We start from the raw sequence: 15,333 nt of genomic DNA, 5'->3' as shown, positions 1-15,333 counted from the left end.
CGGGCCAAGGGTTGGGGTTTACCTGGGATTGAGAGCTGCTGCTGTGTAGAGGAGTGGCAGATGAGGCAGTGAGGGAAGCAGAGGGGAAGATGGGCTGACGGAGGCTGTGAAATAAGTCTGGAAGAAGAGTCTCTAGGTTAGTTAGAATTAGTATAACATTCACTCTACCCTCATAAGTGTTAGGATATGCCACCTGCTGTATTACACTTACCGTATGAGAGTAACATGGTGCTCCAGGGACCTGTTAAAGAGTTGGTGCACTGTGCAAGTGACATTATTTAGAGTTTGTCGTTGTGGCAGAGTGCATTGTCATTACCTTGTAATTGCTCATAGGAGTCCATGAAGTCCAGGTTGGGCTGTAGGGGGATGAGTCCAGGCTGGATCATGTCTGCGTTCCCTGCATGAGCTATGGGAAACATGGATGGGGTGTGAATAAAAAACAGACTTTTCCTATAGATCTGGTTGGAGGAAGGTTTGGGTGGATCTGAGTAAATAGAAAAAGGCTTGGTGTATGGCAGTGCTATTCAACTGTCGGCCCGCGGGCCAGATCAGGCCCGTTTATCAATTTAGAATGGCCCTTTGATCAATTCTGAACATTAATAAAAAGAACAGCCAAAACAATCCCCCCAAAATCCAATGTTAAGTGCCAAAAGGAGCCCTCGTTCAATATTCTCCAATGGGACAATCTGTTTTCCTGTAGTCCCAACCATTAAGTGCTGTCAGTCAATATCACCCAACATACAAGTTCCAGCAAATCAGAGCTGCTAACAGGGGTACAGGGTCTGTTTTCCCGCCTATTGGCTCTTTCACCGCAGATGAGATCACTACACTGCCTGATACAGCAGAGCGTGATTTGAGTTTAAAAAACATCAGACTCAGATGTGGCTATCATAACCTTTATCCGATCAACATCTAGCCTGCAACATCGCTTGTTTCGTAGTCTGCTGAGCTTCATGATCTACTTTACATACATTTTACCACATTTTGTTGTGTTACAGACTACATTTTAAAATGGAGAAAATGTAGATTTTGTGTCACTGATCTACACACAAAACCCCATAATGTCAAACTGGAATTATGTTTTTAGAAATGTTTACAAATTAATAAAACATTTACAGCTGAAATGTCTCGAGTCAATACGTATTCAATCCTTTTGTTATGGTAAGCCTAAATAGGTTCAGGAGTAAAAATGAGCATAACCACCCTGCAGGCCAGAAGCATACCACCCTGCATCCCACTGCAAGCTTGCCTCTGAAGATAAGCAGGGTTGGTTCTGGTTGGTCCCTGCGTGGAAGACCAGATGCTGCTAGCAGTGGTGTTGGAGGGCCAGTAGGAGGCACTCTTCTCTGGTCTAAAAAAATATCCCAATGCCCCAGGGCAGTGATTGGGGACATTGCCCTGTTTAGGGCATCATCTCTCAGATTGAATGTTTAACATGTGTCCTGACTCTCTGTGGTCACTAAAGATCCCATTGCAATTATTGTAAGAGTAGGCGTGTTAACCCCGGTGTCCTAGATAAATTCCCAATCTGACCATCATGGCCAACTAATTATCCCCAGCTTCCAATTGGCTTATTCATCCCCCTCCTCTCCCCTGTAATTATTCCCCAGGTCGTTGCTTTAAATGAGAATGTGTTCAGTCAACTTCCCTGGTAAAAATATAGAACAATAAATTGCATGGACTCCGTGTTCAATAATGGTGTTTAACGTGATTTTTAAATTACTACCCCATCTCTGTACCCCACACACACACACACAATTATCTGTAACGTCCCTCGGTCGAGCAGTGAATTTCAAACACAGATTCAACAAAGATCAGGTAGGTTTTCCAATGCCTCGCAAAGAAAGACCACCTATTGGTAGATAGGTAAATAAATAAAAAAGACATTGAATATCCCTTTGAGCATAGTGCAGTTATGAATTTAACACTTTGGATGGTGTATCAATACACCCAGTGACTACAGATACAGGCGCCTTTCCTAAATCAGTTGCTGGAGAGGAAGGAAACAGCTCAGGGATTTCACCATGAGGCCAATGGTGATTTTAAAACAGTTAGGGTTTAATGGCTGTAATAGGAGATGACTGAGGATGGATCAACAATATTGTAGTTACTCCACAATACTATCATAAATGACAATGAAAAGAAGGAAGCCTGTACAGAATGCAAATATTCCAAAACATGCATCCTGTTTGCAATAAGGCACTAAAGTAACACAGCAAAAAAAATAGATTTTTGTTCTGAATACAAGTGTTACGTTTGGGGCAAATCCAACACAACACATCACTGAGTGCCACTATTAATATTTTCAAGAATGGTGGTGGCTGCATCATGTTTTGGGTATGCTTGTCATCGGCAAGGACTAGGGAGTAAAAAAACAACAACAAAAACAGAATAGAGCTAAGCACAAGCAACATTCTAGAGGAAAACTTGGTTCAGTCTGCTTTCAAACAGACAAATTTACCTTTCAGCAGAACAATTACCTAAAGCACAAGGCCAAATCTACACTTGAGTTGCTTACCAAGATGACATTGAATGTTGCTGAGTGGCCTAGATACAGTTTTTTTTATTACTTAAATCGACTTGAACATCTATGGCAAGACTTCAACCAACTTGACAGAGCTTGACACATTTTTTAAAGAATGGGAAAATATTTTACAATCCAGACAGATAGACTTACCCAGAAAGACTCACAGCTGTAATCGCTGCCAAAGGTGATTCTAACATGTATTGACTCAGGGGGGTGAATACTTGTTTTATTTTCCATTAATACAAAAAAATAAAAAATATAATCTACTTTGACAGAGTATTTTATGTAAACTTTTGACAAAAACATTATTTTAATTTAATAATAATTCATTTAAATCCCACTCCGTAATTTAAAAAAATGAAAATGTCAAAGGGGTGTGAATACTTTCTGAATGCACTGTATCTAGACAAAATATGCATATCAGATGTTTGTTTTTTTGTGACATCTTCAATCAATTAAATTGACTTAATTTGGGACTACAGGGGAGGGATAAAACATTTAGTGACATGATTGAAAAACCAAATTATTTTCAAAACAAATGTGTTATTTCCCCACTGTAAATAACCTTCTTCAAATCTGGCCCCTGTAAGAATATAGTTGATAAGCCCTGGTGTATGGAATGGGATGTTGGCGGCGGGCCCTCACCTATTTCCCTGGGATTGGGCCAGGCCATGGGCTGGTGGGAGGCCAGCGTGGAGAAGAGTGTGTCAGAAAACTCTGACATCAGCACGTCCATGTCAAAGAGTGGGTCCATCTCCATGGGGACGGGTGACTCACGGCTCTTGCGAGCAATGCGGCGCCCAGCCATTTCCTCATCCTGATAAAGGGACACACGGAAGGTGTCTGGAAAGACCTCCCCAAACAGCGAAAACTGTTCTTCCGGCCCCTTGGGGTGTTCAAAATGCAACAAGCCAGCCAGTCAGTTACACAAAAAAACATGCAGTGCACATATTATACAGCATAGTCACACAACTAATCTACTTAACATAGTAAGATAAAACAATTATGAAACATGCACATCGCATACTCAAATTGATTCCAATCAGTCTTTCTGATGAGACATCAGAAAGACTGATTGGAATAATTATGCACCAAGCGGTGTTTGTTTGCACAATTGAAGTAGGCTCACTATACTCCCCTACGTATTTATTTGGACAGTGAAGCTGAAACTTTTAATTTGACTCTATACTCCAGCATTTTGGATTTGAGATCCAATGTTTCATATGATGTGACAGTACCTTTTATTTGAGGGCATGCTCATATATATTCTGTTTTTCCGTTTAGAAATGAAAGCACTTTATGTCTCTAGTGCCCGCTTTTGAAGGCGTCATAAGTATTTGGAGAAATTCACTTTTGTATTAAAGTAGTCAAAAGTTCAGTATTTGGTCCCATATTTCTAGCACGCATGACTACATCAAGCTTCTGACTCAACAAACTTGGATGCATTTGCAGTTTGTTTACGCTGTGTTTCAGATTATGTTGTGCTCAATAGAAATGAATGGTAAATAATGTAGTGTCATTTTTGAGTCACTTTTATTGGAAATAAGAATAGAATATGATTCTGAACACTTATACATTAATGTGCATGCTACATTGATTACAGGTAATCATGAATGAATCGTGAATAACGATGAGATAGAAAGTTACAGAGGCATAAATAGCATACTCCCTCCAAAAAATGCTAACCTCCCCGGTTATTGGTACTGGTGAGCGGTTAGCATGTCTTGGGGGTATGATCTTCGTGCCTAACTCATTCACGATTCATTCCAGATCTTCTGAAATCATGGTAGTATCCACATGAATGTAGAAGTGTTCAGAAACATATTATAATCTTCTTTATAATAAAAGAGTACAAAATTACACAATACATTATTTACCATTAATTTATATTGGGCACAACATAATCTAATTTACAACTAACACAAACTGCAAATGCATCCAACAAATGTGTAGAGTCACAAGCTGGATGTAGTCATTGCGTGCTAGGAATATGGGACCAAATACTAAACTTTGACTATTTTAATACACATAAGTGAATTTGCCCAAATACTATTGACACTTTCAAATGGGAGAACTAGATGCATAAAGTGCTTACATTTCTAAACGGTAAAACAGATATGTATGAAAATACCCTCAAATAAAAGGTGACATTCTGTAGTGTTCCCTGATATGAAAAAGTTGATCTCAAATCCAAAATGCTGAAGTATAGAGACAAATTAAAAGTTTTAACTTCACTGTCCAAATAAATACGTAGGAGAGTGAGTGTATGTGTACTCAAAACAGCATTAGAACATAACCTACAACTTTAATGAATTCATTCTGTGACATTAATAACCTATTATTTTCCATTTTCACATTAGATTTCAGATGTTGGGATTATTTGGGTGTTAACCTTATTTTCCCTCACACTACTTTGCTATTACCAAATTTGAATAGAGGCAGCACCACACACAAGAACGCTTAGAATGCATACCTTGAGAAGGCTTGATAGATCATCATCCTTGTGCTTCTGTAACTGTGACAAATTGGAAAATCAATGTTAATTGGCAGATTCATATATTGAATGAATAACATGATATTCAACTGGTTGCCTCACGAGCCAGTTAAAGCAACTGACAAGAACCTAAAATAGGCATACTGCTGCTTAGTCTTAAACACGAGTCAACTTTGTTTTATTGCGACATAGCGGTACTTTTTAAATGTTTTTATTTTTCATTTTACCCCTTTTTCGTGATATCCAATTGGTAGTTACAGTCTTGTCCCATCGCTGCAACTTCCCTACGGACTCGGGAGAGGCGAAGGTCAAGAGCCATGCGTCCCCCGAAACATGACCCTGTCAAGCCGCACTGCTTCTTGACACACTGCTCGCTTAACCCGGAAGCCAGCAGCACCAATGTGTCAAAGGAAACACTGTCCAGCTGACGGCCAAAGTCAGCTTGCAGGCGTCCGGCCCGCCACAAGGAGTCGCTAGAGATGGGACAAGGAAATCCCGGCCAGCTAAACCCTCCCCTAACCCGAATGACGCTGGGCCAAATGTGTCTCCCGGTCACGGCCAACTGTGACACAGCCCGGGATCGAACCCGGGTCTGTAGTGATGCCTCAAGCACTGCAGCCTTAGACCGCTCCGCCACTCAAGAGGCCTAACATTGCGGTACTTTAATCTAAACACAGAAAAGGCACCATTTCAGGAAATAACTAAATCCATTACTCTACCCGTTTCTTGAAATATGTCCTCCACTTGTGATACTCTCGAATTACAATTTCAATTCTTCTTTTCCAATATTTCCCCTCTGTGGCTATTGCCTACAGAAGATAGAGGGGGAGGGAGAAAAGAATGTGGGAAGAGGTTGACAGAAAAGTGGTAAGCAGTAAGGAGGGGTGAGAGACATGGGTGGGAGTGGAACAGAGGAGGAATTTTTTTAAATATAATTGATAATGAAGAGTAACATGCGAAGGAGCCAAAACGATACGTATGGGATAAAAAAGTGATCAGAGAGAAGAGTCTGGTTATTAGGGTGAAGCAGCGGTATGGTAGTGTTGCCTATATAGCCAGCAATCCACATCCCTTCCTTACCTCTGCCGAACGATGGTCCTCCATGTCCACGGTCCCATCCAGAGGAGTAACAAAATGGCAGACAGGGTTCTCTCGCTTCTCCACATCTGTAGAGTAGAACACATGCAAGAGCTACCAGTTGAGTGAAAATAACACACCACTTCACTAAGCAGATATCAATTTACCCAGATTGATTAAATATGATTTGTACACATTAACTGTAGACTATACTTCTCAATCAGAAGGTGATTCAAGTGCCGTTCAGTGGCTCTCCAAACCCAACCCTGGATACCCCTGCACAAGCGTTAATCCCATACTTCTTTCAGCCAAGTTAAACCTGGTTGTTACTTCGTTACAACAGTGGGGTTACTGTTTTTAGTGAGAGACAGAGTAGAGTATGAAGCCATGTGTGGAGCTCTTACATTGCATGTACCAGGCCCTCCAGATAGCATTGTTGAGCCGGATCTTGTCTCTCCACAGCAACTTCAGTCCTTTGAAGTTCTTCCATTTTGGCGACACCAACTTGCCGCTGAAAAGGCAGAAGATAACACAAGCATCTAAAAGACCTACTCAAGTGGGAAAGGTGCAGGTTGGCAAAATCAAGAGGTAATGTTAACAGTGGAGTTAGAGGTTTTCATAGAACAAATATGGATGTCACCCCTGATTTCAGACAGCTCGACCTTCCCTTTATCCTAAGTGTAGGCAGGCTGCCTTGACAGTAGACACACTCCATGACTCCAACTCTGAAAAGGCCAACATAACACATGCATCCATAGGGACTAAGTAGGCCACCGTTGACACTGGAGACTACACAAAACACAACAGTGAGAGGCAGAGAGCATAGGTGAGGCAAAGACAAGGCAGTGGAGGTTTTAGCATGTTCTATCAATCATGAACAACTTCATGTTCTATTTCACACCGAGGCTTGGTGGTAATCGAGGGGGAGTGTTGGAAAGATTTTTCGCATTGAGAGAGGAACTGCCGTCATTGACAATGGATGTAAAACAAATAAAAAAGGATTAAAATTTAAAAAAAGACTTGGTTGACTTTCTGTGTAATGAAAAGAAAATGTGTCTCCTTGTCTATGTAACTGACATATTTGGGAAACTGAATGAACTGAACGCAAGCACGCATGCAGGGGAAATACAAAAACATTATACAGATGAGTGACAATCAGTGGATTCAGAGGAAATAATTCTTATTGGAGAGTCTTTCAAAAGTGAACCATGCCCCCTTCCCTTGGCGGTGCATGTATCTAACAGAAAAATATAACACAATTGTATTTGTCACATGCGCCGAATACAACCTTACCGTGAAATGCTAACTTACAAGCCATTAACCAACAATGCAGTTAAGAAAAATAAGAGTTAGGAAAATATTACCTAAATTAAAAAAGTAACACAAAATAATAATGACGAAGCTATATACAAGGGGTTCAGGTTAAGTCGAGGTAATATATACATGTAGGTAGGGGTAAAGTGACTATGCATTGATAATGAACAGCGAGGAGCAGCAGCGTAAAAACAGGGGGGGGTCAATGCAAATAGTCGGGTAGCCATTTGATTAACAGTTCAGCAGTCTTATGGCTTGGAGGTAGAAACTGTTAAGCAGTCTTTTGGACATAGACTTGGTGCTCTGGTACCGCTTGCCGTGTCTATGCCTAGGGTGGCTGGAGTCTTTAACAATTGTTAGGGCCTTCCTCTGACAGTGCCAGGTTTAGAGGTCCTGGATGGCAGGAAGCTTGGCCCCAGTGATGTACTGGGCCGTACGCACTACCCTCTGTGGTGCCTTCCGGTCGGATGCCGAGCAGTTGCCATACCAGGAGGTGACGCAACCAGTCAGGATGCTCTCAATGGTGCAGGTGTAGAACTTTTTGAAGATCTGAGGACCTATGCCAAATCTTTTCAGTCTCCTGAGGCAGAATAGGCCTTGTCGTGCCCTTTTCACAAATGTCTTGGTGTGTTTGGACCATGATAGTTTGTTGGTGATGTGGACACCAAGGAACTTAATAAAGCTCTCGACCTGCTCCACTACAGCCCCATCGATGAGAACGGGGGTGTGCTCAGCCCTCCTTTTCATGTAGTCCATGATCAGCTCCTTTGTCTTGATCATGTTGAGGGAGAGGTTGTTGTCCTGGCACCACAATGCCAGGCCTCTGACCACCTCCCTATAGGCTGTCTCATCGTTGTATGTGATCAGGCCTACCACCGTTGTGTCGTCGGCAAATTTATTGATGGTGTTGGAGTCGTGCTTGACCACGCAGTAGTGGGTGACCAAGGAGTACAGGAGGGGACTAAGCACACACCCCAGAGGGGCCCCCGTGTTGAGGACCAGCGTGGCGGATGTGTTGTTGCCTACCCTTACCACCTGGGGGCTGCCCGTCAGGAAGTCCAGGATCCAGTTGCAGAGGGAGGTGTTTAGTCCCAGGGTCCTTGGCTTAGTGAGGAGCTTTGAGGGCACTATGGTGTTGAACACCGTGCTGTAGTCAATGAACAGCATTCTCACGTAGGTGTTCCTTTTGTCCAGGTGGGAAAGGGCAGTGTGGAGAGCAATAGAGGTTGCTTCATCTGTGGATCTGTTGGGGCGGTATGCGAATTGGAATGGTTCTAGGATTTCTGGGATTATGGTGTTGATGTGAGCCATGACCAGCCATTCAAAGCACTTCATGGCTACAGATGTGAGTGCTACATGTCGGTAGTCATTTAGGCAGGTTACCTTGGTGTTCTTGGGCACAGGGACTAGGGTGCTCTGCTTAAAACATGTAGGTATTACAGACTCAGTCAGAGACAGGTTGAAAATGTCAGTGAAGACACTTGCCAGTTGGTCAGAGCATGCTCTGAGTACAGTATCAGTAAGTGTCCCACACGAGTGATGACTGCTCACCTCCATCGATTAGAAGAACACTTTGGGACCTACTTCCCAATCCGTTTGACTGTGATCCTGGCTCAGTTGATGTGCCAGTAAGTAAAATCTAACAGCTGATTGAGCTGTCATGTGACCGAATGGTGCAGATAACGTATTTGGCTATTTCAGCCACACCCGTTGGTGACAGGTTTATAAAATTGAGCACTCAGCCATGCAATCTCCATAGACAAACATTGGCAGTGGAATGGCCTTGTTGAAAATCACTGAGCTCTTCAGCGTGGCACCGTCATAGGATGCCACCTTTCCAAACAGTCAGTTTGTCAAATTTCTGCCCTGCTAGAGCTGCCCCGGTCAACTGTAAGTGCTGTTATTGTGAAGTGGAAACGTCTAGGAGCAACAACGGCTCAACCGCGAAGTGGTAGGGAACACAAGCTCATAGAACAGGAACCACCAAGTGCTGAAGCACGTAGCGAGTAAAAATAATCTGTCCTCGGTTGCAACAATCACTACAGAGTTCCAAACTATCTCTAGAAGCAACGTCAGCACAATAACTGTTGGTCGGGAGCTTCATGAAATGGGTTTCCATGGCCAAGCAGCCATACACAAGCCTAAGAACACCATGCGCAATGCCAAACATCGGCTGGAATGGTGTAAAGCTCGACGCCATTGGACTTTGGAGCAGTGGAAACACGTTCTCTGGAGTGATGAATCACGCATCACCATCTGGCAGTGCGACGGAAGAATCTGGGTTTGGCGGATGCATAGTGCCAACTGTAAAGTTTGGTGGATGAGGAATAATGGTCTGGGACTGTTTTTCAAGGTTCGGGCTATGCCCCTTAGTTCCAGTGAAGGGAAATCTTAACGGTACAGCATACAATGACATTCAGGATGATTCTGTGCTTCCAATTTTGTGGCAGCAGTTTGGGGAAAGCTCTTTCCTGTTTCAGCATGACAATGCCCCCATGCACAAAGCGAGGTCCATACAGAAATGGTTTCTCGAGATCGGTGTGGAAGAACATGACTGGCCTGCACAGAGCCATGATCTCAAACCCATTGAACACCTTTTGGATGAATTGGAAAGCTGACTGCGAGCCAGGCCTAATCATCCAACATCAGTGCCCGACCCCACTAATGCTCGTGGCTGAATGGAAGCAAGTCCCTGCAGCAATGTTCCAACATCTAGAGGAAAGCCTTCCTAGAAGTCTGGAGGCTATTATAGCAGCAAAAGGGGGACCAACTCCATATTAATACCAATGATTTTGGAAAGATATGTTCAACGAGGTGTCCACATACTTTTGGTCATGTAGTGTATCTGTAGTGTAGCTGGATTCAGTGCTCTCGTCTGCATTAAAACCAAATATCGATCCAGGTTGGATGTGACAGCAGAGATGAGGTGCGCACTGTCCAAAAACGCACCCTGACTTTGAGAATCTCCAACTCGACATGCATTAAGCACACCCATCTCATTAGTGGTGGTGAGATAATATACATTATGTCAGTAATTTGCAATTGACTGACATAGCCCCACATTAAAAGTAGGCTATGTGATGGTGATTTGAGAAGACAATCAGAAATACTGTTAGAATGTTTTTCAATCAACTGCCATAGCCCCAAATAAAAAAAGTTAACATTGGCTGTTAATTACATGTTTCTCACTTGGTTGGGGTCGCAAGCATTTTTCACTATCAACATAAAAAAATGATGTAACCTTTATTTACTAGGCAAGTCAATTAAGAGCAAATTCTTATTCACAATGACAGCCTACACCGGTCAAACCCGGACGACGCTGGGCCAATTGTGCACCACCCTATGGGTCGTGCCCAAAAAGGTTTTGGAATCCCTGGCCTAGTATAATCTGTTTACTATAACTAAAAGTGCAGTTCATGGGGCTGAGTCAAACATAGGAAGACAGAGGCTGTCAACAGGACAAGAAAAAAACAGGAACAACGGGTCATTCATATGTGTAGGACTAACAGGTTGCGCCACAACCATGTCTGTAGGGGGAACATCCATTGCTAATTCCAGTGTTTAGTTGGTCGCTCTACACAGATGGGTTGCCTCACACAACGCTCCAGCTTACACTTCTGTAGAAGTTCCGGTTTCAGTTGGGACAGAGAGGATGAGTCAGAAATGGACGAGCGTCACCGGTGACGTCACTGCCATATCCGCTTGTTGCCCTATTTAAACATGAGCACAATTCCTGCCCGGGAACTATCTTTCCCCTTTTGAACTTTCCATGAGATTCTGGGGGAAAATGCAATGTTGGGTTGACATTAAAGGTTGCCCAATGGCCCGGGGCAGGTAAACTGTGGATGCCCGGTAGGGAAAGGTACAATATTGTCACAAAGACAACCTTTATTTACCATTGATTCTAGTGTTCCATTTGTTTAAAACAACAAAAAATAAACCAAGGCCAAGTGATCCCAGTTCTTTCCCCTACATTCTCTCTACCCTCCATGCCTCACTCAATTCTGATCAGACCACTCCCTCTAGTCTATTCACACGCATGCTGCACACAAAAGATCCCATTAGGTCTATAGAAATACTGCTTATAAAACGTATCTAACTGATGGGATACACAAACAAAACTATAGACAAGCTACATTCCTTGCTTAATCACAAATTCAAAGTAGACTTGCGAACCGCTAGTGTGCCACTTGGAATTGGTTACAACAGCCCTACTTCTAGGCAGGTTCCATACTGAAACGTGCAACAAAAACATTGTTTTGGTAAAAGGCAGTGTATTTTTTCCTGAATCATTAGTCTACTTTGTTACATTTTTAACAAAAGCCTGCCCACCAAGTTTAAACTAAACAAATCAAACACAAGGTAAACAAATGTACACCCATGGAATGTGGGTGACGTATGGTTAAATAGGGGAATTTTAGCTTTCTAATGTTGTTAACTGTTTGTCTTAACTCGCAATATTCAGGATAAAACACCCTGTTAAATCGGGAGTAAACGGTGAACAGCGACAATGACTCACTTAGGAGTGTTTTAACGACGCATCGTTCCAACGGCCGAAGACTTAACATGCGTTTGTCAAAACACCATGCAGAGAACGTTTGTTAAATGCGTCGTTGAAGCATGTGTCGATACTGAAAAATAGGCAGCGCTGCTCTCGGATCACCTTTCTACACTGCACTAAAATACACTGCTCCAAAAAATAAAGGGAACACTTAAACAACACAATGTAACTCCAAGTCAATCACACTTCTGTGAAATCAAACTGTCCACTTAGGAAGCAACACTGATTGACAATAAATTTCACATGCTGTTGTGCAAATGGAATAGACAAAAGGTGGAAATTATAAGCAATTAGCAAGACACCCCCAATAAAGGAGTGGTTCTGCAGGTGGTGACCACAGACCACTTCTCAGTTCCTATGVTTCCTGGCTGATGTTTTGGTCACTTTTGAATGCTGGCGGTGCTTTCACTCTAGTGGTAGCATGACACGGAGTCTACAACCCACACAAGTGGCTCAGGTAGTGCAGCTCATCCAGAATGGCACATCAATGCGAGCTGTGGCAAAAAGGTTTGCTGTGTCTTTCCGCGTAGTGTCCAGAGCATGGAGGCGCTACCAGAAGACAGGCCAGTACATCAGGAGACGTGGAGGAGGCCGTAGGAGGGCAACAACCCAGCAGCAGGACCACTACCTCCGCCTTTGTGCAAGAAGTAGCAGAAGGAGCACTGCCAGAGCCCTGCAAAATGACCTCCAGCAGGCCACAAATGTGCATGTGTCAGCATATGGTCTCACAAGGGGTCTGAAGATCTCATCTCGGTACCTAATGGCAGTCAGCCTACCTCTGGCGAGCACATGGAGGGCTGTGCGGCCCCACAAAGAAATGCCACCCCACACCATGACTGACCCACCGCCAAACCGGTCATGCTGGAGGATGTTGCAGGCAGCAGAACGGTCTCCACGGCGTCTCCAGACTCTGTCACGTCTGTCACGTGCTCAGTGTGAACCTGCTTTCATCTGTGAAGAGCACAGGGCGCCAGTGGCGAATTTGCCAATCTTGGTGTTCTCTGGCAAATGCCAAACGTCCTGCACGGTGTTGAGCTGTAAGCACAACCCCCACCTGTGGACGTCGGGCCCTCATACCACCCTCATTGAGTCTGTTTCTGACCGTTTGAGCAGACACATGCACATTTGTGGCCTGCTGGAGGTCATTTTGCAGGGCTCTGGCAGTGCTCCTCCTTGCACAAAGGCGGAGGTAGCGGTCCTGCTGCTGGGTTGTTGCCCTCCTACGGCCTCCTCCACATCTCCTGATGTACTGGCCTGTCTCCTGGTAGCGCCTCCATGGTCTGGACACTACGCTGACAGACACAGCAAACCTTCTTGACACAGCTCGCATTGATGTGCCATCCTGGATGAGCTGCACTACCTGAGCCACTTGTGTGGGTTGTAGACTCCGTCTCATGCTACCACTAGAGTGAAAGCACCGCCAGCATTCAAAAGTGACCAAAACATCAGCCAGGAAGCATAGGAACTGAGAAGTGGTCTGTGGTCACCACCTGCAGAACCACTCCTTTATTGGGGGTGTCTTGCTAATTGCCTATAATTTCCACCTGTTGTCTATTCCATTTGCACAACAGCATGTGAAATCTATTGTCAATCAGTGTTGCTTCCTAAGTGGACAGTTTGATTTCACAGAAGTGTGATTGACTCGGAGTTACATTGTGTTGTTTAAGTGTTCCCTTTATTTTTTTGAGCAGTGTATAAACGCAACATGTGAAGTGTTGGTCCCATGTTTCATTAGCTGAAATAAAAGATTCCAGAAATGTTCCAAATGCACAAAAAGCTTATTTCTCTCAAATTTTGTTTACATCTCTGTTAGTGACAATTTCTTCTTTGCCAAGATATGCCACACCTGTCAGGTGGACAGATTATCAAAAAGCTGATTATACAGCCAGATCATGCCTCCCAAATTGCGCAGTGGTCAAATGCACTGCATCGCAGTTCTTGAGGCATCACTACAGACACGGGTTCGATCCCAGGCTGTGTCACAGCCGGCCATCCAATCACAGCCCACGTGTATGGAGTCGTGTGGGCGAGCAGGTTTGCTGATGTCAATGTTGTGAACAGAGTGCCCCATGGTGGCAGTGGGGTTATGGTATGGGCAAGTATAAGCTACGGACAACAAACACAATTGCATTTTATCTATGGCATTTTGAATGCACAGAGATACGGTGACGAGATCCTGAGGCCCATTTTTGTTAAGGTATCTGTGACCAACAGATGCATATCTGTATTCCCAGTCATGTGAAATCCATTGGTTAATATATTTAAATTGACTGATTTCCTTACATGAACTGTAACGGAGCAAAAAAAAATAGCGTTTATGTTTTTGTTCAGTATATATTAAAATCTTACCTTAACATTAGAATTCTTTCACAATACTGAGAATGGATCAGCTCCTAGAGAGATATTACCACCCATGACTGCAAATATAGGAGGGTTATTCTAATGCTTACCCAATAATAACGCACTAAAATCACAGATTTGGCACATCATTGTGCACATGCTGTTAGGCCTACACATTAAGTATATTGAGGCAAATATTACAGAAAGTAGCCTACAATTAGCCAAATATAAAACTCAATTGATTTAACATGAAATTGATTTAAATGGGATTTAAATATATAGGCCTATATAGCCTATACTGTATTTATCTGAAACGTATTTTTATCCTTTGCTTATTTGTAACAACTGAAAAGACATTGGCAACTTTGTATTTGTAGCCTAGTCAACATCATACTGAAGTTATCGGCGGTCAGAGAGACAAACATCTTGATTCTGTGTTTAGCGGGTATCTTCGTTAGATGCAAAAAACATCTAAACGACACACTTAGCTGGTTCGTATTGCCTCGGAGGCCAGGTTGGGGCTGGTTCTATGAGAGGTCTGAGGCAGTCGGTAAATTACGAGCGTCAAAGTGCAACTTTACTAACAATGGTTTTGGGAAACAGCTTGGAGATTTAACGTAGCTCCTACGAAGGTTCTAAAGATGAACTTCGCCGTAAGATGATTTTGGGAAACCAGGCCCTGTTTCGGTAGCGCGAGTCGCAGCTCAAGTGGCGCTTGCAGTCCATCAATTAGCAAATTACCTCGCAACTCTAGCAAGTGTTTTTCAGTTTAAATTACCCAATGACAATGGGCATAGACTCTATTTACTATGTATTTTGCATAGAAATGGAATTAAAGGTATTTTTTGTCCCCTGACAAGTGAACTGAAACTATCAATGAGTCAAGGATATGTCCTTCCACTTAAGCCAAGTTGATGGGTACAAAGCCACCTGAGCCGGATGCCCGTATCACCCATCCACTTGGCTACATGTCTACAAATGTAGCCACTAGCCACTGCATTGGAGATTCCTGGGGACACC

The 15,333-nt window shown here is 43.3% G+C and overlaps 1 protein-coding gene across 2 annotated transcripts in view; it reads right to left on the bottom strand.

The window, feature by feature from the left end:
- Positions 1 to 15,333, bottom strand: part of LOC111974538 (MLX-interacting protein-like) — a 55,114-nt gene that overhangs the window by 23,624 nt on the left and 16,157 nt on the right. For both annotated transcript variants that reach the window (XM_024002297.2, XM_070447034.1), the window contains exons 2-8: positions 6,503 to 6,609; positions 6,102 to 6,187; positions 5,741 to 5,830; positions 5,001 to 5,042; positions 3,173 to 3,413; positions 317 to 406; positions 23 to 117 (exon numbers count right to left, since the gene is read on the bottom strand). In XM_024002297.2, the coding sequence (XP_023858065.1) occupies positions 23 to 117; positions 317 to 406; positions 3,173 to 3,413; positions 5,001 to 5,042; positions 5,741 to 5,830; positions 6,102 to 6,187; positions 6,503 to 6,609 (751 nt within the window). The remainder of the gene's footprint in view (positions 1 to 22; positions 118 to 316; positions 407 to 3,172; positions 3,414 to 5,000; positions 5,043 to 5,740; positions 5,831 to 6,101; positions 6,188 to 6,502; positions 6,610 to 15,333) is intronic.

This window comes from Salvelinus sp. IW2-2015, linkage group LG15 (genome assembly GCF_002910315.2).
Source record: "Salvelinus sp. IW2-2015 linkage group LG15, ASM291031v2, whole genome shotgun sequence".
In the NCBI taxonomy this organism is placed as follows: Eukaryota; Metazoa; Chordata; class Actinopteri; order Salmoniformes; family Salmonidae; genus Salvelinus; species Salvelinus sp. IW2-2015.
Note: the sequence above shows the minus strand (reverse complement) of the source record. Positions and strands in the feature narration are given on the sequence as shown.